The sequence below is a fragment of the Gallinula chloropus genome (genome assembly GCF_964237585.1).
Source record: "Gallinula chloropus genome assembly, chromosome: 9".
Lineage (NCBI taxonomy): Eukaryota > Metazoa > Chordata > Aves > Gruiformes > Rallidae > Gallinula > Gallinula chloropus.
The window spans coordinates 22926478-22949012 of NC_140094.1; the positions used below are offsets into that span (position 1 = coordinate 22926478).

Below are 22535 nucleotides of genomic sequence, written 5' to 3' on the forward strand. Positions count from 1 at the left end.
GGTCCCGAGCTCCGCACTCTGCTCCCCAGGCCTGCGCCTCGCTATCGGCGATGCGCTGCCCTGGCCTGGCGCTGGGCGAGCGGCAGGCCGCTGCGTGCCGTGAGGCGGGGCCGGGCCCGGGTGCCCGCCTCCCGCCGCGGCCATTGAGCGCGGCGCTCCGAGGGACGCTCGGCTGCGGCCCCGGTGCGTGGGGAGAGGCGGGGCGGGGGGTTCACAAACGTGAGGCGCCGGCGTCCCCGTCGGGAGCACCGCGGGAGTGCGCGGGGAGGCGCCGGTAGCTCCGCTGCCGCTGCGCCGTGCGGAGGAGGGGCTGGGGCCGCCAGTCGACCCGCGCGCGGCCTGGAGGCTCGGCAGAAGCGGGTCGCTGGCGCCAGACAGCAGCAGCCTGTAAATAGCAAATGACCGCGCCAATTGGAGGACTTAACCCTGTCCTCTCAGGTTCTCGTTTGCATCGGCCAGCGACCGCTGCGTTTACAGTGTGAACTAGCACTTGCATTCGAAAAGCCGTGAAGCCGGGTGCAGCACTGCCACCGGGTATTTCCTCTTCCCTCCTTCACTGCTGATCATGGTTGCCTTTGGTACCTTAGAAGATTTTTCATTCTGCATCTTTTTTTCCCCTTGGAGGCATGTCAGAGGACTACAGGTAGAAAATGCAAAGACAAGACAATTCTAGGGTTTTTTTTTTTTCTCTTTAGTACAGAATAAGAAATTATGGCCTGAATGGCATTGCCTGTGCCAGGTAAATGCTTTGAAGTTTTGTAATGGCAGAACGTTCAGATATTAAAAGATCACGAGTAAATTTGTCGCTCAGCACAAAGAAGAAACAAAAAGGAACACCAAAAAAATTGGAAGATAAAGGGGTTCCATCTATACCTTCAGCATCCTCCTCTATTATTTCCTTTTTTAACAATGTTCCCCCTGCCAAAATTACCTGTCCCATCTGTGGGCAAATGGTGCCAAGATACGGATTAAATAAGCACATGGATGAAACATGTCAGAGGAACCATGGTGAGTTTGGCATCGACTCAACACTCAACTCTATTAGGAATGAGCCGCCCCCAGCTGCAAACGTGCAGAGTAATTCCAGCTCATATTTTTCCAAAACATCCTTAAGTCTAGAAACAAGTCCTTTCAAAAGCCACTTACCGAAAACAGAAGGGAGTGCAGCACAACAGATCAGTCCTTACTTTAGCAACAGCAGTTCAGTATGTAGCATTAACAACGAACCACAGGCTAAAACAGTTAAAATAGTCCCCTTGGGAACCTTGTCATCTAAACTGTCCAGAAGACGATGTATTCAGGGAAGAAAACAGATTGTGTATAGAGAGATAAACTCTTCACCTCCAGCTGTTCACAATATGTGCGCAGGTGCTGCAGCACAGGAGAGCGATGATACTCACGCTGGGCATAGTTCTCAGAAAGAAAATCAGCTTGCTCAGAGTGTGTGCCAGGAACAACGCTCTTCAAAGGAAGAACCTGATTTTCAAGAAGAAATGAAATGTAATGGAGATGGCTTCATGGATATTGTTCAGTTATTACCAGCTGATAACATCAACAGCAAAGGGTTACCAACTGGTACAGGGAGCACCAAAACAGAAAGTAGGTCCGGAGGTGTGATACTCGGTCCTGAGACACTCCAAACACATCTAGCCATTTATACGTCAGCAGAACTGACCAGTGGTTTGGAAGTCAAGACTCAGCCTTACACTCCAATTTTTCCTTCTTCCAAGACAGAAGTGACCCATGGTACACAAAATTGCTCCAGCAAGGGTGATACACAGCTGCTTCCTGTGGAAGCTCAGGAAGACTTTAAAGATGAGGTTGATCATACTTGGTCAGAAACTTTGGAAGAGGTGGAATTTCAGAATTCCATTGGGGACATTTTAGACAAGATAAGCGAGGTCACCTCTGTGCCCAGCTCTCCCAATCTCCCATATTACCTCCGGAACTTTTTAGTGGTGCTGCAAGCAGTCTTGGAGAACAAAGATGATGTCATACTCTTTGATGACCAAGACATGAACATCATAAACAAGTTCTGCACATTATCAGGTACATTTCTTCCTTAACTGTTAACATAGCTTTAGGTGAGGAGTGCTATACCAATGGGCAATTTAACTTGATATGAATTCCTTAAGGGAAGAAGCTGTGGTGGCTTCTTGGAGGTAGATTTACTAATTTTGCTTTAATTGAAGGTAATAATAAATAGTGGAGACCTGTAAGAAATACGGATAGATTGATTATGTATATTTCTGGGGGGTTTTTTAATGCATTTTTTTTACTGTTTTAATACTACTTTTAGGATCTTAAGTCAACTTCCTGCTGCATTTAAGCACATTCCCAAAGAAGGAAACCTACAGCAAAGTGTATCAGTTAACACCAAGCTTTTGATGATTATTGTATGTGGAAATTCTACAAAATGGGGTTATGAAGAGGCCAATGCTGGATACAGAGACCTTGAAAAAAATCTCTCTGAAGCAATGTTTGTGAGCTTTGATCCAGCACATTTGTAGGTGACTTTCATGCTTAGTGTGAATCCATGGTTATCCGTGTGATTGTTATCCGGTCTCTGTACTGCTAGTTACCAATTAACAGTCATTTTCTTGAGGGTTCCTCAGCACTTTTAACTCCTAGTTACTTCAGTGGGAGCCAGAATATTGGAGGTTTAAGCCATGCATAATTATACAAGATTCAGAGCAGACATGTCTGAATCCTATTCTCACGTGAGTTTTATGGTAAACACATGGCAAAAGTGCAAATTCAAATGAACCCTCCAATTTTTTAATGTATATTTATAACTTGTCTTAAACCGTAATTAGAAGTAGTTTTAGCAGCACTTGAGCTGCAGACTTGGAGCATCAAAATGGAAATAAGCTTGTAAACTTCCACCAGAAGATTTGTGTCTCGAGACATTGCAGGCATAGTCATTTCCATTGTTTTAAGCTACAGGGCAATATGTTTTCAGATACATGCTCGCTCTCTGTTCATGTCTGAGCTGAGCATACAGGGTGACAGCTCCATGCATACCTGTTGGTAAAAATAAAACCCAACCATATCAGAAGCACGCTGCACTTACTAATACATTGTGTTGAGGTCAGCTTAACTGGCTAGTTAAGCTGATTAGAATTTCACCGTGTGAGACTTGTTATAGTCCTTTTCCTCTCTGCAGATGATACCCTTTTTTCTGCACTAGCGTACAACAGTCTTTAGGCTGTTGCGCCATTGCAAAGTGGAACAAAGCTGTTCAGACCACTTAGTCTCCTAATGTTTGCTACTGTGAAGTTCCAGATGATACTGTGGATTGACACCATGGGACAGAAGATAATTGAGTAAAAAAAGTAAGAAGTGTTTGCTTAAGCTTTTTAGGAAGAAATATAGCCCTTAAGGAGCTCCAATCTCAGTTCCTTGAAATTGTGTCAGCACCTATTTGTTTCTCTGGGAAGTACCTAAACTGTGTTGGGACAATCTCAGAAAGTCATCTTTGAAGATCTTCTTGCTAAGTTTAGTAGCTTGCAAGGACCATACAATCATTCTTCATTTGTCTCAGTGGAAAAGTCAGCTGAGCTGATCTAAGAAAGAAATTCTGAAAAGGTAAAGATACTCTTGAGAAGGACACAGAGCTCTGCATTTACAGGTATTGCTGCAGTGGTTACCTGGTCACAGTTAAGCTCTTACAGATTATAGTGTAGTAATTACAACTATGCAGTAATGCCAAGCATTTTAAAACCAAAATAACAATACTAACATAATTAAAGTACTGTAAGATGAGATCCTAACATAGGGCTGTATTTGTCAGGGAGCAGCAAGAGCAGAGTACTCCGCATGAGAAGATGAGCCAGGAGCCAAAGGGGGCAGACAGGGGCCACATCCTTACCTTACCTACAAGGGGCACAAGCCCACATTGCCCAAAGAAGAGCAGAGTGGATCCAGCACTGCAGTCAGCCATGCTGCAGTGGTGGCAGGTCTTCAGGCAACGCCGTAGTGACCAGGCAGGTGTGAGGTACAGCCATGCCAGGAAGGCATCTGACTGGGCATAGACACACTAAGGCAGAGCTCAGCCAAGAGTGCAAGCTACCAGCCTGAGCTTAAGTACTGGTCTGGAGGAAGTGGGGGAAAGCCCTGACAAAGCCTCCCACAGCAATTCCCAGCAACCTGAGCCCAGCTTCACAGCTGCACTGCATCAGAGCTGACCTTGAACACAAGCAGACAAACCTGTGGGGGCTGGGATGAGGTTGTAGAGCTTGTTGGTGCACTCAAGGCCATAAGAATATTAAAAGTTAAGTTTCTCTTGTCTAAATGCATGTATAGTGACACCTTGGAAATGCCTTGTTTATGTTGTGGTGGTTAAAAAGGGAATATATATAAAGAAAGAATGAAATATAAGCAACAAAACTCTTGTTATTTGCTTTCTGAGGCAAGAAATGGATGCATGTCATCTACATTCACAGAAGATGTAGGAATAAGTTTTCAGTTAGGTCATTAGTGGATACAGATTTTGGCTACTTTGAGAAACATTAAAGGAGACATTCAGGATACAGCTTCCTTATTTCCACTCTCCTTCCTCTGGAAGACCACAACACTGCTGGGTGATAGTAACTTGTTCTGTTAAATAAACAAATTGCTTGTTTCTCTTTCAGTAGTGTGATTTCAGCACTGCCCTCTCACAGACCTCACAATGCGGAAAGAATTATTGCAGAGTGGTGCTGATAAATCCACGTCTGCACTAACTGCTGGAGCCACAAGTAAAGCATGCAGGGTGGGAACACCAGCACGATCAGACAGCACAAAGCCGTTAGATGAATTCTGGCCAAGTGACGGATGGATGCTTTTGCCCAAGAAATCTTAGAACACTTTAGAAGTTCAGGTAGATGGGTTATCTGCTCCCCATGAGAAGTTTCTACCCAAGCCAGTGTTGTTTTTCAGTTACAGTACCACAACAACACCCTCACACCCACGTAATACCATAAAGTTGCTTGAACAAAGGTATTGTCCAGGATTTCATTATTTTATGCTAAAAAACCTACCATTCTTCAGTGAGTTATCTCTAATGCTTATTGTAAAAGGAATTATATTTTAAAAGGATTCCATTTGAAGCCGTCCTTCCTTCCTTCCAGTCCAGTTTTCTCAAAAGTTGATGTCCTTTGTATTGGATTTAGAGCGCTGTCAATTTTTAAAATACTGGAAGCAGCAAGTCATGGTAGGGGAAAGCAGGTGTAATGAGTAGTGAGCAGTGCAAAGTCATCTGTCCCAACTGAGGTGTAGCATTACAAAAATACTCTGTGTACTCCCCTTGTTCAATTCCGCTGCATGTTGCAGGTGGGAGAATTTGAATGCAAGCACACAGTTCTAGTGACACTCCTTAATAGGCTTTGTGAAATTCTCTTTCCAAGAGACATTGATTTAAAGTCATCAGTGCAACTAAAATACAGAAAACAGAATAAGAAAAAAATAGTGGAATTGTTTTCTGTTGGATTTTAATGAATCATAGAGGCTGATTTTTTTCTAAGATCTTCTGCATCTTTTTGCTGATATTTGTACTTAGAAAAAAAAATATTTCAGTGATACACCTGAAACTTTCTTAAAACCTGCAAAAGTAAAAAAAAAGCCCCAAACCTTCAAAGGTAATGTACTGCAGAACAGGATGCTTAAAAAGCAACTGATTACTTGCAGAATACATTTTTATTCTTCTATTTGTCATTCAAATCCTTTAAGAGATAAGGCTGTTTTTATTAATGATCAGTTTGAGTTCAGCAGCAGCAGATAGGGATAAAATAGTTAATAAAACTGAATAAAAACAGGGGTGAAGACGTTAATGGGGGATGAATTAAATATTCAGAAAGCTGCTGAACTAGCTAGACTATTTTCAGATAACATTTAATAAGCCATTTTGTTGAATTTCAGCATTGTTAGAATTTTAGAAGTATTTGTGAAAGATACTGTAGGAGACCACTTCCCTGATAAAAATCAAATAAACAGGAGGGTTTTCCCCTTCATTTTCAGTAGATACATTAGTAAAATGAAGCTTATCTTTGAAAAATAGGAATCTGGAGACCCATTACACATTCTGTGATTGTGAAATCATTCTGTCAGACTACAGCTACTTTTGTTCCCGAGTGTGAAATAGTAGGTTATTAAATGACTGTTCAAGAAAGCAAAAAGATCTGTGTAACATCACAACATGCAGAGTTTGAAAAATGAATTTGTCTTTTCCTAGAAAAAAAAATTATTTCTCAAAGGGTAAGCACATCCAAAATGCCTTTGAGAAATGTTCATTACCAACAAAATGCGTTGTAATGATTTTCTACGTACAAACCTTAAAAGAGTCTAATTAGCGATGCTTACTTGGAATGCTAAGTTCTGGTATCCAAGTCTGCTCCCAGAACATGGGCAGATTTAAGATGTGGTTTAGAGGATATCCACATCAAAGTGATTTTTTTTCCAGGTAAAGTTGTCATTATGTATAGTCCTATGTTTTAGAGTTTAATTTTCTTCTTATCATTTCCTGCTTTAAATGCAATTTGCAGTTGGTGGGCAGAAGTTATATGTGAGACTTTTTCAACGCAAGCTGAACTGGTTAAAGGTCAACAAACTTGAGTATGGAGAGATAAGTACAGATTTGTCACCAATAATTGAAGAACTGGCTGGAGCCAGATTTCTGCAAACAGGTATGGCCATTGTTAATAGATGTTAAAGATATTACAGCTGAAAGCTTTGGTTGGGTCGTGTTGGAGTTCAATGCACTAGATGCTTGCCTCTGCCTTGAGAAGAGAATTAGGAGCAGAATAAAGGTTTCAAGGTAGATGAGTTACGTTCTGTTGCATTAAAAATGAACGCAGTTAGTGCAAATTAGGTAATAGGGAGGGCTAAATACATGTCAGGGCTGTAAGTGCAACAGTAGGCCTTACTTGTCCTCACCAGCCTTATCTCGGACGCTGACCTGCGCAGCCTCCGCACATTGGTCCAGTACCTGTGAGTACTGCCCTGAGCTGGCTTGCAGGCACCCTGTTCATGGCCTTGTCTGTCCCTGGCTGGCTGGACCTCCAACACTTGCTGCAGATGTCAAGCTGAAGTAGCTAGCACTGATAATATATGTCTGAGGAATCAAATCATTAGATTAGTACTAGGTTATGTGAATGTACTATACTTTGAGCTGTTGCTTGAGTGTATACATGTAGTTCATAATGAATATATGTGGATTATTTTACTTTTAGAATCTGAACTGGAAGACCTGTGTGAAGGGTTGGACTTGCTTGCAGTCCCTGAGCTAAAAGCACTGGCAAAGATCTTTCATTTGCCAAACCCAAATGGTCAGAAACAGCAACTTGTGGATGATCTTCTGAGGTTGGCAAAACAGCGTTCAGTCTTCAGCAGGAGTCAGACTGGTATTAGGACAGTGATTTTAAAAAGGTAACTCTGGAGTTTAATTTTGCAGGTGAATGGAATTACACTTCAAAGGACTAAATCTAGATGCCTCTTGAAGAGAGGAATGCATTTAGTGAATTAATGAACAACTTTAAAATCACCCTTCCATGAAGAATTATTATGAGTTAGTAAAGTGTTCTTATGCCAAAACAGAGGCCTAATGCTAGCGTAGAGCTTCACAGCTAGGACGTTTGCGTAGTGTGGTTGGCTTCCTTAAAGTAGATCGATAGGATCTTTCTTTGCAAAATACAGCAGGACCTCTGGGTGTGCCCGTTCTGTTAAACACTGCATCTGCAGCAGCACTGCACTTCATATGGTCCCACACAAAGAGGGGAATTACAGCCACAGCCTCTTGCGTTAGAGGATGTTGGGACTTTGTGATAAGTAAAGAATGTTTTCAGTTGAGGAGTTGTGGTTGTTTCCTCATTCTAATCCAGGTACAGAAAACTTCAGTATGAAAATACTCAGTATCACTTGAGATTTCATTACTAAATATTTGAACTACATGGTGATGCATGATCTATAATTTGTATAAATATCTAACAAATAAAGTTGTTTTCAGAATATTGGGAAAAAAATGTGTTTGGGAAATGGAAAAGAACCTGGGAAAATAAGTGACATTCCAAAGAAGGCCCTGGTGCTTGTACTGCAAGAAAAAGTCACTGACAGTTACTTGCTCGACCACATCAACTTTGGGAGCATAATGCTCTTTGCTTTAGGTGACAGCTGAAATCCTAGTTACCCCATGAGATCAGAGCAAGTCCTTTTTTAAATCTGTGCTTTCCTGTGTGCAAGAAACAGAAACCTTGTCTTGGATGACAAAGCTGGATGAAGATGTGCTGATGGAGATACCCGAAAACAAGGGATCTCATACTGTGGGCTGTTAATGTTGCCCCAGCAGCAAACCATATCCTGTTGCTTGTTGGTACTTCCTGGCCTAGCAACAGGAGTGGCTGTACCCGAAGGACAGTTAGTTCCAATTTTACTTTGCTTGAAGTTTTGCCCTTAAACTTTTTATCAGTTAATGCATTTCTTTGGCTTTTCACTAGGAGTTACATGCACTATATAGTTTCTCAAGGTGCTTCTTTCAAGGATAATCAAGTTTACACATTGATTGGCTTGGAAAAAAAATTTCTCATACTTCATTCCATGTATTTAATTTTTTATAAGTGATGGTAAAAACCATTTGTTTTAATTATTCTATTTGACCTTTCAGAGTGAAGGAGCTGGCTGGAAAATGTGTCAGGGTCTGTAAAGGCCCTCGGGCTGTCTTTTCTCGAGTTCTGCTGCTGTTTTCTCTGTCTGAGTCCATGGAGGATGATGAAGCTGGTAGTGCTGGTCAAGGCCAGCTCTTCACAGTCCTCATGGTAAACATGGGGCGTATGGTATTCCCCAGTTACACTGTGAACAGGAGAACGCAGGTCTTCCAGGACAGAGATGATCTTATCAGGTAGGAGGAGCTTTGGCAGGTTGGGAATCTCTTGATGTCCTGAAAAGCTTTATGACAGTACTCTGGTAGGCAAATAATTCATCATGTAGAACTTGAGATGTAAACAGGTAGAAGTACACTGCTGCAGTGATTTTAACAGCATTTTTGTATCCAGGTAGGACTTGTCATTCACAGTGGCTGGCATTTTGAACCAAAATAGCATATTCACTTGCTTTGTGATCATCTGCTGATGAAAGTTGTTTCTTTGCTGTGATGATTATTAGAATGGACTCTAAACCAGAGAATGTATTTTTTGTTTTGTTCAAAGTAATTTTAAACCTAATGTACCTTGGTGGTTTAAACTCTGCTGATCCTACAAGATCAAGAATAAAGTTGGCTGTATTGCTCGATGTCTTTGAAGACTGGAAGGGATTTAAAAGTTATTGCATGGAGGAATTGATTTCTTTTAACTATAAATGCTTTTTGAACCTAATAGACCTATTATGTTTTATTCTTTTAGGTATGCAACTGCTGCTCATCTGTCAAATGATATAGCCACTGCGATGGTAAATGGGAACTGGGAAGAAGCTAATCATCTATATACGTGTGCTAAAGAAACCTGGAATGAAGTGAAAAATCACCCCTCTTTGAGGTAGTAAACTGGAAGCTGTAAACTCTGTTCATACAGAACTATTAAGTGCGTTATCTTTTTTGTGATACTTTTCAGAGAGGCTTATACACTAGTGATATTATTCAAGCTTGATAAATTTAGAAGCCTTAATGTTCTTGAAAGCTTTGAACTCCCTGGTTGTTTGTTTAGCTTTTAAGTGATTATATGAAAAGGCCTTTTTTATAAAACCTTGGGAATGAATTGGTAGGCATGGATAAAGCACTAAACCATTTCTGTTCTGTGTGCCAATGCAAGAGAACAAGAGCCTTATTTTTCTCTTGTAATAGTTTGGTTTTATGGCTTTTAGACAAATAGCAATAAGCAGCATTTTAAATTCACTGTGAACAAAGGAATGTTGCAGATGTTATGGGAAAACATACTGGGTTATTCATCTCTTCAAACTGCCAAGTGGGAGTCGTTCAGGAAATGTTAGTGAAGGTCTGAGAACTGAAATAATGTGTATTGTTTTTGAAGGAATCCTTCATCAGTTTTTCTTTCAGTTATTTTGTTTTCTGGCTTAATGATACATCAAAAGTTAGAAGTCTCATGTGTAGCATTATATTCATTTTCACGGCGAATGATTTAAAATACTGCTCATATAGGGTCATTTAGAGGTCTGTTCCATTTCACACTGAAGACAGTGGAAAAATCTATTTTGGTTTCAATAAGACATTGAAAAGACTGTCTTGAAAAGTAGAGGTGCTGACATTAGCTTTCTTTCATGGCAGGAAATACCCCTTCTAGCCTTGTTCAGCTGTGTTTCTGAAGGTCACCTTCTGACTTAAAATAACAAGTTGACAGTAATGAAGCACGATGTAATAAATTATTGGTTTGCATCTGATGTAAAACTTACTGACTAATAATTCTACTACTATTGAAACCAGAACAGGCTGTGCAAATGCAACTTGGTACCTGCTGCCTCATCTAAACTATTTTCTTACCTTTGGGCTCCTGACTTTGCAGCAGGCATACTCACTTCAGTTCAGATTTTAGGCATTTGATTTTTGCAATAGCTTTAGGTATAAGTATTCTTATTAAGAGAATTATAAGAATTTAAATTGTCTTCATTAAATTGATCTGAGCTGCTCTTACCTTTCAGCTATCACAAAGTCCTACCCGAGTATCTGCGCCGTTTCACAGTTGGCTGGGTGTATACACGAATCCTTTCTCACGGTGTTGAAATTCTGCAGAGACTTCACATGTATGAGGTAAAGTGGTGAAGTGAATAGGAATGCATGTCTAATAAACATTGTACATCAATTTATGTTTCTGATGTGTCTGGAAAATGGTGATAATGTTTTCCAGGACTTCCTGCAGTTCTCCTAACACATTCATTTTAAGGAAAAAAGCCTTTTTTCCCTTGCTGCTTTAGAAAGCTATAAATTGTTTTGATTTCTGTGTAATATTTTTGAGATTAAGCATATGTAATCTGCCATAAAACTGTTGCTGATACATTGTTGTTTTGTTATTTAAAAACATCTGTGTTACCCTAGATTTAGTTATTGCTTTTAAACCATAAAATCTTAGAGGAATAGTCTGCTATAAAATCTCTGCCTCTTCACCTTCAGAGCGAACATCTCCAAAAGCCTCCGACTTAGATGTTAACGCAAACCAGACTGCTCTGTAAAAGACTTAACCTCTGCAGAAAGGCAGCAAGTAATATTCAGGTCTGTTTCATAGACAGTAAGGAATACAGGAATACAAGTAACCTTTAAGTTTACATAAAAGTACCTATTGTGTAGCAGTTTTAAGACATACCCATGCACCTGAATACATAGGTGCAGGAATAAAAATGTGGTTTGAATTGTGCAGAGACAAACTTTTATAGCACCCAGTAATTAGAGGGGAAAGTGACAAGTTAATTATGTAATGAAACTCAATTAATAAAAGATACAATCCTCTTGCTACAGGAAGCGGTTCAGGAGCTGCAGACTCTTCTGGCTCAGGATGTGTATTGCACTGGCAGCAGAGGGCGATGGTGGGATCGCCTAGCTCTGAATTTACATCAGCACTTGAAAAACACCACGAAGGTATTTTCACAACTACATGCTGGCAAACTGGAAACATTGCAGTCATTGTCTGACAACACTAAAAAAAATACGTCATTTGAACAGAGCAGTGAGGTAGGCTGCCCTAAAAATACAGATATTGGTAGGAGTCCCAAGGTCAGGCACCCAGTTTCTCCTAAGAAACTCACTGTCGAGTGTACCCTCATTCTCAGTTGGCCTGCTTTTTTCTGTTGCACAGAAGAACACTGTGTGGCATGCAGGGTTGTATGTAGTGATCAGGCAGTGGTTTCCTTGCTGTTCTGCAGTATCAGTTTTCCTAATGTGTGAGAAGCAGAGAAATTTCTTGTAGTGAACACTTATGTTTCTGAACCTGAATTGTGATGAGGCCATATTTGGAACAGAAAAACCAAACATGATCGGGTTTTTTTTGAATGTTCTTAAAGAAAAGATTAAGAGAATGAAGTCCCTGGGTAACTTGCCAGTGAGGAGGAAGTTGTCTGATATATCTGGACCAGTTTTGGGGTGGGGTTTCTGCTGTAAGGGGGTGAGCTGCAGGCAACCCCATTTCTAATCTGTAACTTGTACACAGTTCGGGCTGGGTTGTCAACCTTTAACTGCAAATTTAAACTGTTCCAGTGGTCCTACAGGAGAAACCATAACTGACCACCCTCAGACTGGTAGAGAATAACATAAATGGTTTTAGATAGCATGTATTACAGGCTATATTCATCCTTGTGCAGTGGGTAAAATTGCCAGTCTCAGGTCTGAAAGATGCTGTTCACAGTTTTAGGAATGCATGTACATGGTGAGCAGTCTGTAGGGTTTCCTAAGTGATAAGATGGCATGTAGCCAAATGAGAGAAAAATAACCACATGGGAATGGCAAGGATTGCCTGCAAGGATTATTGTAAATCTCTACAGAACTTTCTGGCACCTCTGGAAAATTTCTGCAGCAGAACATAAAGGAACCAAAGAAAACTGCGAGCTGCAGTACAGGCTGTGCATTTGAATTCCTTGTGAATCAGCACCAGCGTTTGACAGACTTTTTTTTCAAGAGTTACAAGGCATAGAAGCCACTAACTCATTCTAGGGCTTAGCTGCAGTTCCATGAGTTTTCAGTGCTAGAAGCAGCAGGTGCTAGTTGTATCAGCTGCTGGTCTGAGGATTTCTGAGTACACAAGATTGTGTCTATTTTCCTTTCTGTTCCATACAAAGGAGAAACACTGTCACTCATTGAAAATGGACTCTGTAGGACTGTTTAGGTCAGTGAACATCAACTTTTAACTAAAAGTCAGAGAAGGTGGACACCTACGACACCTGACTAACTTGGCAATGAAAAATGGGCAAAAAGTCCAGGAACATTAGCAGTTGTAGTTATTTAAAATAAGCAGAATTGCTTTTTTTTTTTTCCCCTTTGTGTTCCTTCCTTGCCTCGCTAAGGCTATTGAGAATTGGGATTAAAAAGCTTGTGCTTCTGTTGCATTTTAATTCTCTGTTAAATGGAAATACTATCACAGGCTGTCATGCATCTGTAGTTGTCTCTTTCGCATCCTATAACCCTATATAAATGTTTATCCAGATTTGGAATTGGAAATTGTACAAAGGAAGAGTTAGTCTCAGATCCTTATTTTTTTGATTAGGACAAAGTGTCTTCCTCAAGTCATGGAAAGAGAGTGTCAGAACCACAGCAGAACCACGAATTAATTTTTGCCATTCATATTTAAGCCTGGGTGTTCTTCAGTGCAGTAGCACATCAGTCTAAAACTTGTTCTCTAGGTACATTCTTGCACAGCTGATCTGGTCCTGTTTCCATATTACTTGCAGTAAGAAACTGGCTTAAAATACTAAACAGATTTACCCTAGAACCAGCCCTTTTTTCTGGTCACTTGTGTAGAATCTACAGCTTTCTTAACCCTGTATTGATCAGTATAAATGGAGAGTACTTCCTTCTTACTGTACCAGTGCAAGTTTGAATCCAGAAGCCCACAAGTGCAAAGTACTGTACTACATAATAGTTAGAGCAACAGTACCTCAGTAAGAAAGGTGTCCCTGTCATACATGCTCTATCTTACATTCACACTTGTGTGCTCCCTAAATCAGTTGGTCTTTTGGGCTTAGTAAGAACAGGCAGATGTGCATAGGTCTTTCTGAATTATTGCTTGTTACCTTGCTCTTCACTAGGCCATTGACTGCATTAGAAGTGGGCTGGCAGACCCCTTTGTACGCACTGGGCACCGTCTCTCTCTCTACCAGCGGGCCGTACGCATCAGAGACTCGCCAAGCTGCAAGCAGTTCAGATGCCTCTTTCATAATCTGCCAGTCCTAACTGTGGAGGATGTGACACATGTGAGTAAAGCTGCTCGCAGTTCATGAGAAATAACAACTCACGAGGTGCTGCAGGAAAAGTATGTTTCTAAAACAGAAGTCCATTGTAAAGGTGTATTTTTATTTAATGAATGGTCAGCTGCTTAGCTGACTTAGCCAGCATGCGCTGTTTTATCTTGGTGTGTGTTACTGAGTACGTGTTAGGAACCTGCTCAGCTGTTAACTCTGCTGATTTGCCAGCAGCACTCTCAGGCCCTTCCTGTCTGAAGGGTGTGATCAGATCAGTGCCTTGCCTCCGGTGCCTTCAGGCCAAGCGTTCTGTGTCAGGAGTAAGTACTGGCACCCTGCGTGTGTTGGCAGCATTATGGTAACGGCTCAGCCAGTGCAAGGTTCTTAGAGGAACTTTGGGAGTTATGCATACTAAACACGTGCTGTCCAGACATGCAATATGATGCACCCGTATCAGATCGGAATGGATTTTATTTTTTTCTAGCTCGTTCTTTTCCCTGCTGTTGCAAAGGTAACTGTATCTGGGCAGAGTCAGAGCAGAGGCTCACTTTCCCAGCCTTGTCACTGTGTGTCTCCCTACAGTCCTCCTTTTACTTGGTCCAGAATCACTCTCCTCAGTCATCTGTATTCTTTCTGCCTGGTCCTGCCTATAGAAAGACTGCATTCCCATTTGCACAGCATTTTTGCAAGACTCTTTTCTTTTTCCTGAAAAGATTGCCAGTTTATGAAAGCTAAAGAAAATTATTTCAAGAGAATGGCAGGTTCAATTTTATTTAGATGATTTTTGGAAATCAGTCCTGGTTTTAAGAAAACTGAAAAGGAGTAATGTGTGTTTTAGGATAGACTCAAATACCTAGGCTAAAGCCTTTTAAATATGATGCTGGAAATTAACTAGTTCTTTTAATATGTTCAGGTTACAATCAAAGGAAAGCTGTGTCCTCAGATGGGAATGGGAAAATCGGTATTTCTAATGGAGGATACTGGTGATGAAGAAGGTGGTGAAGACCTCAGTGTATCCACAGTCATGTGCTCAGTTGAGGAGCTGGCGTTAACTCATTACAGGCAGAATGGTTTTGATCAGGGTAACTAACGTTTGCTTGTTTTTGCACTGTAGAATAACTGAGAGTAGAGAACCAACCTTCTAGTTAATAGAGCAGTTTTAGCTGATTGAGTTTTTAGTATGATTCTGCTTCCTTCCCAAGCTGGCTCTAATACGTAATTTCCTTACAAAAATGCTCATATACATATTTTCTACCTGACTTGCTTCCTGGTTTTTAATTATTTGCTGCCTTCGTTAAGGGGCTTTGAAATGTTTTAGGAAAAATCCTAATGTTTCTTGTTTACTTTGCCTTTCTTATCAGTGAACAACTGGTTTATTTGTTAGGGGTAAAATGCTAGCAGTGTCATTTAATGAGTCATTAAGAAAAGGTAGGCTTTCATTGATTTTTGGTACATGGAAACAGTATATAACCATAGCAACATCTTTTGAAAAGTCTCAATTTTTCAGCCATGAGATTATGCTCCTCAGGGAAGCCTTGTTTCCCAAGTGACAGCTGATTAAGTTACCTAGCCCATTGGTAGTAGTGACATTTCTACTCTGAATTATCACACTACCCCCCAGATTAACTAGGGTGGCTGACCAGAGGTCATTACCAGCACACCGTTCACCGATAACTTGACCACCACAACCAGATTTTTTTCCATCGAGCCTGGCCCTGTCCCCCTCCCCCTTTTTATCTAGCTTAAAGCTCTATTAATGAGCCCCGCTAGCTTCTTTGACAGTATCCTTCTGCCTCTTGGGGATAAGTTCTTCCCATCCCCGGAAAGCAAGGCTGGTGAGTCTTGAGCTAGCCCATTGTCAAAGAACCCAAGGTTCTGTTTCTCACACCATGCTCTGAGCCAGGTATTAACTTCCTGGCTCTTCTCCTTCCATCCCTCCCCATTCCCTGTAGTAGGAATGATGGAGGAAAACACTACCTGTGCTCCAGATCCTCGTACCGTGCTTCCCAGGGCCCTTAAATCTTTCTTAAGGGTCCTCAGTTTTCTTTTATATTTCATTACTGCCAATTTGGAAAATTAAAAGTGGGTAATAGTCCGTGTGCCTGACCAAGGTTGGGAGTCTCTTTGCTAAGTCCCTAACTGAAGCTCCCTTAAGGCAGCAGACTTCCTTGTGCAGAGGGTCCGGCCTACAGATCGGGCCCTCAGTCCCCTCCAAAAGGGAATCACCTAAAACAATGACCTGTCTTTTTGTTTTAGCAGAGCCTGTTTTGATTGTATGCTTAAGGGGTCTTGTCCTAGGGAACACACCCTCAGGAGTCATTTCCCTACCAGCTGTCTCTTTATCTGGCTGGTCCCCTTCCTGCGGGGCGCAGGAGCCGCGCGCGGGGTGCCCGGGTGTGGGGACCCTCCCCGCACAGCCCGGTCTGCCGCGCGGCCCCCGGGCTGGCCGAGTGAGCGCTGGCACCGCGGTACAACCGTGTGCACACACACACCCCTGTGCGCCTGTTGCCCTGCGCAGCTACATACGTGCACGTACGTGACATAATGCATGCCATGTGTACACATGGCCAGAACATGTCACCTGTTATGCAGGCAGTTGTTATTAGTGCTCCCACAATACAGACAAAGAAACACGGCAGATAAAACACAACAGCATTGTCTGTGTAACAGTATGCATTATGCCACAGGCAGGAGGTAATTATATACCATAAATATATGCACACAATGTTGACAATTATAAATTATAATATTATAACAATATATATTATATATCAAATGTAGATTATAACAATGCAGGCAATATATAATGTGTCATATACAGGCTATATGAGATATAATGAGTATAACCCACTAATTTATATATGTATATATAGGACATATATATATACACACATATATATGGGACATATGTAAATTTATATAAACTACCATGCTGTTATATGCTATAAATATAGACAAGTATATATTTATAGCTACATATGAAATCTTAAACAGTTGTATTATTACAGTAAACTGTATAGTATTCTATACTATATGTTACATACTACCTATTCTTATTACTGTCTGTGACATATAGTAAATACATTTGTATTTGTAGTACATATAGCATTAGTGATACATACATTCCTCTACTGGTTTTGACTAGATAGAGTTAATTTTCATCCTGGTAGCCTGTATGCTGCTGTGGCTTAGATTAGTGACCAGAGCAGCGTTGCTGGCACATGGATGCTGTGGAGTGGTTGCACAGTGCTCACCTGCAACACCTTCCTTTATGTTTTTGTCTTTTTCCCCCCATCACTTATTAAATTGCCTTTATCTATGCCCCGAGGGTGGTGGGTTTGATCCTTTCTTCTTCCTCAATTTTACCCTTCCAGTTGTCCCCTGCAGCCCACTGGGGCAGGAGCGGAGGGGGGGTCAGCAAGTGACTGAGTGGATTGGATTTTAAATATACCAAAAGACAGGTGTGCATGCATGTGTGTGTATGGGTGTATGCACATGTATATACACATGGTCTGTGTACAGATGTATGCATGTGTACATGCATGCATATCTGCATATATGTGTTTGCAGACTATATGTGTATATATACATATGCACTCATATGGGGGTATGCATACATATTGTCCTTTTCTATGATAAAAGCCCAACAACTGCCATGGGCTGCTAGAAAGACAATTTAATGTTACAGGGCTGGGGGAGGGGATGGAAAAACAGCCACTCAAAAGGAATTTTTATTTCTTTGTGTGTGTGTAAAAACCCCCTTGGTTTCTATTACATGAATGTGCATATGCAAATGTATGATGTACATGTCATAGAAAAAGTTTTCATATACACAAACACTTTGTTATTAATGTGTTACATCTTTAGTCTGGGGGCATTAGTCTGCTAGTGGTGAGTGATTGCTTTTTGCAGCACACATTATATATATATATATATATATGTATATATTTATAGCTCCATGTATGTGTGTGTATGCATACAGGTATGTGTGTATGTATAATAGAAAACCTTTTATGTAACAGTTTGTTATTAGTACATTCACTTTTTTGGTAAAAAAATAAAAAGCATATCTAATATTTATAATAGACAACACTGTGACGTATTTATCATTGCGACAGTTAGAACAGTAAATCTCATCTGTGCCAGGGCACAGTCATTGACCCCTGCACTGTAAGTGAAGGCCACCGGGCCTGGAAAGCAAAGCACTAGCAAACTGTGGAATAAACTGCATTTCCAGCTGCTGCTGCACCTCAGCTGTGTAGGAACCTGAACATGGCATGTTTCTGGATTGGATTGCAATGAGTTAGTACCTCTTCATAGGAGATTGCTGGAGACATTGATGTTTGGTTTCATTACATTTTTTCTTGTAGGTATTCATGGGGAAGGCTCCACGTTCATCACGCTGTATGGCATTCTGATGTGGGACATCATCTTCATGGATGGCATCCCCGACGTGTTCAGAAACTCCTACCAGGTGGGTTCCAAAGGCTTGCGTTGGTTCCGGTCCTCACCCCTTGCTGAGACTCTGTAGCCATGTCAGATTTTATTTGGGAGGGGCTTTCCAGCTAGAGCTTGGTGTTTGCTTTGCTCTACTATTTGTTATATTGGGCTTGCTACTAACGGGCTCCTGGGTAAGTAGTGTGTCCGCTGTCAGCTCGGGTGGGGTTCACCTGGCTGAATGTGCATGGCCTGTAGTTGAACTCACTGGTCAAAGTGTCCTTCATAGGAAGAACACTGCGACAGCAGCACATTGGTCGGCTCACTGGGAGATGATGCCTTCCATTAAGAAAAGGCTGTTTCTTTTCAGTAGCCTTTAAAGGGAAGTTACATTTTTAAACTCAGGTTTCTTACCACCTCCACCACAACATGTTGATGCTTTTGGGATCATCCTTCCTTCCTGTCAAAGAAGGAAGCAAACAATGCTATGCTCCCCCTGCAGCAACAACTCCCTGCCACACCCCAAGACAAATGATTTCAGGTGAACTTGTGGCTTTTAGCTAAATGTCCCGCGTCCTACACATTACAGCTAGAAACAGTTTTAATAATTGTGATTAGAAAACTTTTATCACATTTGCTGAGAAGACCCTAAAAAGCCATCTCCGCTGCTGAAGAACTGAAGAAGGCCAGACAATTGTCTTGTTTCTTCCACCTTAAGACATTGCTTCTAGTTGGAACTCTGACCAAGAGCTAGATCAGCCAGTGCTGTCCTCTTAACTGGGTTTATTTGTACTGTAAGATATTAAAAGGTCTATGTCAATTTCAGATCTCTTAGGTTGAAATGTCTTCTCATTTTAGAGGTGAAACATGCAGATTTTCTTGTGTCATTGCCCCCTTTGTTGTTTTAACTACTATGAAGTAGAAATCCTTGCAGCTGAGTTAAATATCACTTGGTGTTTTGGAGATGCCTGTGTCCCTAATTAATGAACATTACAAATACCTCTTTTTAATTGGCAGAGAGGGAGAGATGTTCCCTCAAGGTAATCCTTACATAGCCCCTTAATCAAAGAATGTAAAAATGTAGAGAATCAGACAGTTACTGTATTAGGCCAGTAGGACTAAGCTCAAGAATACGAGTGATGGTCTGCCCACTAAGCTGAAGTTTAACTAGTTTTTTTTATTTTATGTTGATTGATAGGCATTGTGAGTCTTTGTACAGCCATGGCTTGAAATAATTGCTTAACCCATGAGCACTTAATGTTTCTATGCATGCACTTGGTCATGCCCTTGGCAAGCCACTTGGTGAAAGTACAGGCTGGTCTTTGAGACAGCTTTCACTACCTGAGTCCTGAGCTTGTCTGAGCACTTACTGTTTGCAGAGAGAACTGCACTATGGGTGTCTCTTACTTTGGGATGCTGAGGTGGGACATGACATGAAGGTACTTGCAGGCTCATTGACAGGCCAGGAAGGTGCTTGCCCTAGGGCCAGAGGCTCGGCAAATAAATGGAATTCATACAAGTACCTCTCCCTGTGCCATAACTGCTCTTCATGTGAGAGGCCGTGACTGTGTGAGCGGCAACAAACCGATAGGCTTAGCAAGTGCAAACCGCCCTTTATGAAGTTCTCACATGTCTGAATATGCACTTTCTGCTCTCTAATAAGCAGCTGACACCCACTTTAAAAAAAGCCCAAGACACCACAAAACTATGTGTGTTTGTAACACGTCTGGGATTTACAGCTCATTGGCACCAAAAGGCCCACCTGATTCAGGCACAGCCAGGCTGTACGTTGGTGGGACCAGCTGTGGCAGCAGGTTGTGTAGGGCTGAAATGTGCCATTGGCTAAGCAGTCTGTGTTGGATTGTTGAAAAGCCAGAGAAGCACTTACTTGGCTACTGCCCTTTTCAGATGTGGTCAAAGTCCGCAGTGACATGAGGCAGTAACGCGCTCAGCACCGTGCATAACGCGCTCTGAGTGATACGCCCTCCCTGGTCTTACCACTGCTTTGGGCATCCCACCTCACACTGAGCAGTCTTGATACTGATTGCAAATCCTGCCTAGAATCGCACTGCTTGGGAGCAGTAGGTGAGCAGGTACTGACCTCTGTCTGGAGGTCAAAAGCCAACAGTCAGACTAGGCTGTGGCCAGCATGTGTTGCACTGGCATCCAGTGCTAAAATGCATGCAATGCTTTTCCTGTTTAATAAAGGTTTATGTGGTGAACATGTTCAAGTTAAATTGACTCAGTGTTTGAATGTGTAGTTGAGATAAGAAAGAGAAGTATGGCGGGCACTGTCATCTTTGGACTTGCTGCTTTGCAGGCAGCTCCTCAGAGCTGTATTTACCTTTGTGTACAGACATCCCCCCTGGATTTATACACTGACAGCTTCTATGAGAACAGGAGGGATGTGATCGAGGCCAGACTCCAGCAGCTTCATACAGCTTCCTCAGAGACACTGGCAAAGTGGGTTGCTGACATCTGGACCGCTCAGGAGGGGAAAGCAGCCGCATTAGTTAGCTGGGGGCGTTTTACTGCCCTCCAGCAAGTTCAGGTAAGTAACCGCTGTCCAGAATGAGCCATCTGAATGGGCTTGGCATTCCGTCATGCGCGGCTGGAGTGTGCTCACAGTTTGGGCTGAGTTAAGACTCACAGTTTGGGCCGAGCAAGTGGTGGGAGTGAGGACCTTAACGCAGACTGCAGCACAGTTCTCCCTAATCCCAAGTACTGTTCCTCTCTTCTGATGTCACTTTTCCTGCAGCAGTAGTTGGGAACACTGCAGGGGAATTGCTGTAGTAACATCTACTTTAGTTTTTTTTGTTACAGTGCCTAAAGACAAAAAGCAGAGCTGGGCCATAGAGTGTCCTTGTGAGAACGGGCAGTGGCTGTACAGGGAATTTTTTTAAACAAAAAGTCAGCCACCAAACCTTCTCTTGCAGAGCCTTGTGTCGTGCCTGGGAGGAATGTTTCTGAGCGGTGTTTTCAGGCGGCTTTCCAAAGATCTGCGCCACTGCAGAGGGGGCCTTCCCGACCTGGTTGTGTGGCGTGCTCACACTAACGACTTTAAGGTATGTTGGGCGAGCACAGAAACACTCAGTGCAAAGCTGATCTTACCTTTAGCTAGAAAACCCTCCAGCTGTCACCCCATGCAAAATGTATCTTCCTGTGGTGGTGGAGTTAAACCTGCTGCTCATCTGCCCAGCAAGTCCTGGGCTGTGTTTATTTGCTTTTTCATGACATTTTGCTGTCACTTTATCAGGCGTAACAAGGAACACAAGCAGTGGCTAGGTATGGCTGTAGAACTGGGCTTTGGTTAAAATGACTCTAAAGCAACTGCTACTGGTCAGTCACAGCCATTCTGACTGCTGTCAGCAGGGGATGGCTGTCACAGCTTACAGAAATTGAGGGAAAAAAAACAAAACCCCACTGTTTGGTTCTTGCATGGCAATGGAATAGTTACTGGCCAGCTCTCGGCTGCTGGAGCAACTTGTTACACATTGATCAAACACAGCTAAGAGCAGCCTTGGGCCTCTAGAACGCCGGGTTACTGGCTGTCAGTATCTGCCAAACAGGTGAGGTTGCAGATGATGATTTTTTCGCCTCTTGTGTTTTGGTGGGTATTTTCTATATATAAAATTTCATCCTCTTCAAATTTTAGATTAGTAACTTTGCACCCACTGGGCCTTCCATTCCACTGTATTATTTTTGTTGCAAATAACTGCCCTAAAAGAACACACTTGCATTAGTCTAGGGGTGCTAATGATCTTTCAGTTCATCCCTGAACTAATCCTCCACTTCTCTTTCTAGCTGGTGGAAGTGAAAGGTCCCAACGACCGCCTGTCCCACAAGCAGATGGTCTGGCTAAGCGAACTGAAGCAGCTGGGCGCCCCAGTAGAGGTTTGTCATGTGCAAGCTGTTGGGGGCAAAAGCAAACATCTCAGCTGACAATAGAGGTCTTGATCATGTGGCTAACTTGGGTGGTTTTAAACACACTACTGGCTGCTGCTTATTAAAAGTACTTCTAAAATCCTGGCTTCTTGGAGCATTACTGTAGTTATGTTTAGCACAAATGATTGATTGTAAGAAATAAATTGAGAAGACTATCAGGAGGATGTACTGTATGTCACACTGTGTGCAGAACAACACAGCCTTTCTCTTCCATACCCGACCCGTAACTCTATCTGTGAAAGGTTAGTTGAGGGTTTTGCCTGCTAAAGTGGAACAGCTGCCGTCCCGCTGGT

At 42.1% G+C, this 22535-nt stretch overlaps 1 protein-coding gene across 1 annotated transcript; it reads left to right on the forward strand.

The window, feature by feature from the left end:
• The first annotated feature begins 482 nt into the window (after positions 1-482).
• FAN1 (FANCD2 and FANCI associated nuclease 1) lies at positions 483-22320 on the forward strand. The gene is made up of 13 exons (XM_084267960.1): positions 483-2049; positions 6522-6662; positions 7209-7404; positions 8636-8869; positions 9369-9500; positions 10618-10726; positions 11429-11548; positions 13708-13872; positions 14774-14942; positions 18231-18334; positions 20654-20848; positions 21234-21362; positions 22102-22320. The coding sequence occupies exons 1-13, from the start codon at positions 762-764 to the stop codon at positions 22237-22239; spliced, it is 3120 nt and encodes a 1039-aa protein (XP_084124086.1). The 5' UTR covers positions 483-761; the 3' UTR covers positions 22240-22320.
• The last annotated feature ends 215 nt before the right edge of the window (positions 22321-22535 follow it).

Bases quoted from the DNA above. Each gene is read 5' to 3' on its own strand.
- FAN1 (XM_084267960.1), top strand. From the start codon at position 762: ATGGCAGAACGTTCAGATATTAAAAGATCACGAGTAAATTTGTCGCTC. The intron at 2,050-6,521 runs GTACATTTCTTC...TGCAATTTGCAG, and splicing joins CAAGTTCTGCACATTATCAG to TTGGTGGGCAGAAGTTATAT. The intron at 7,405-8,635 runs GTAACTCTGGAG...TTGACCTTTCAG, and splicing joins AGGACAGTGATTTTAAAAAG to AGTGAAGGAGCTGGCTGGAA.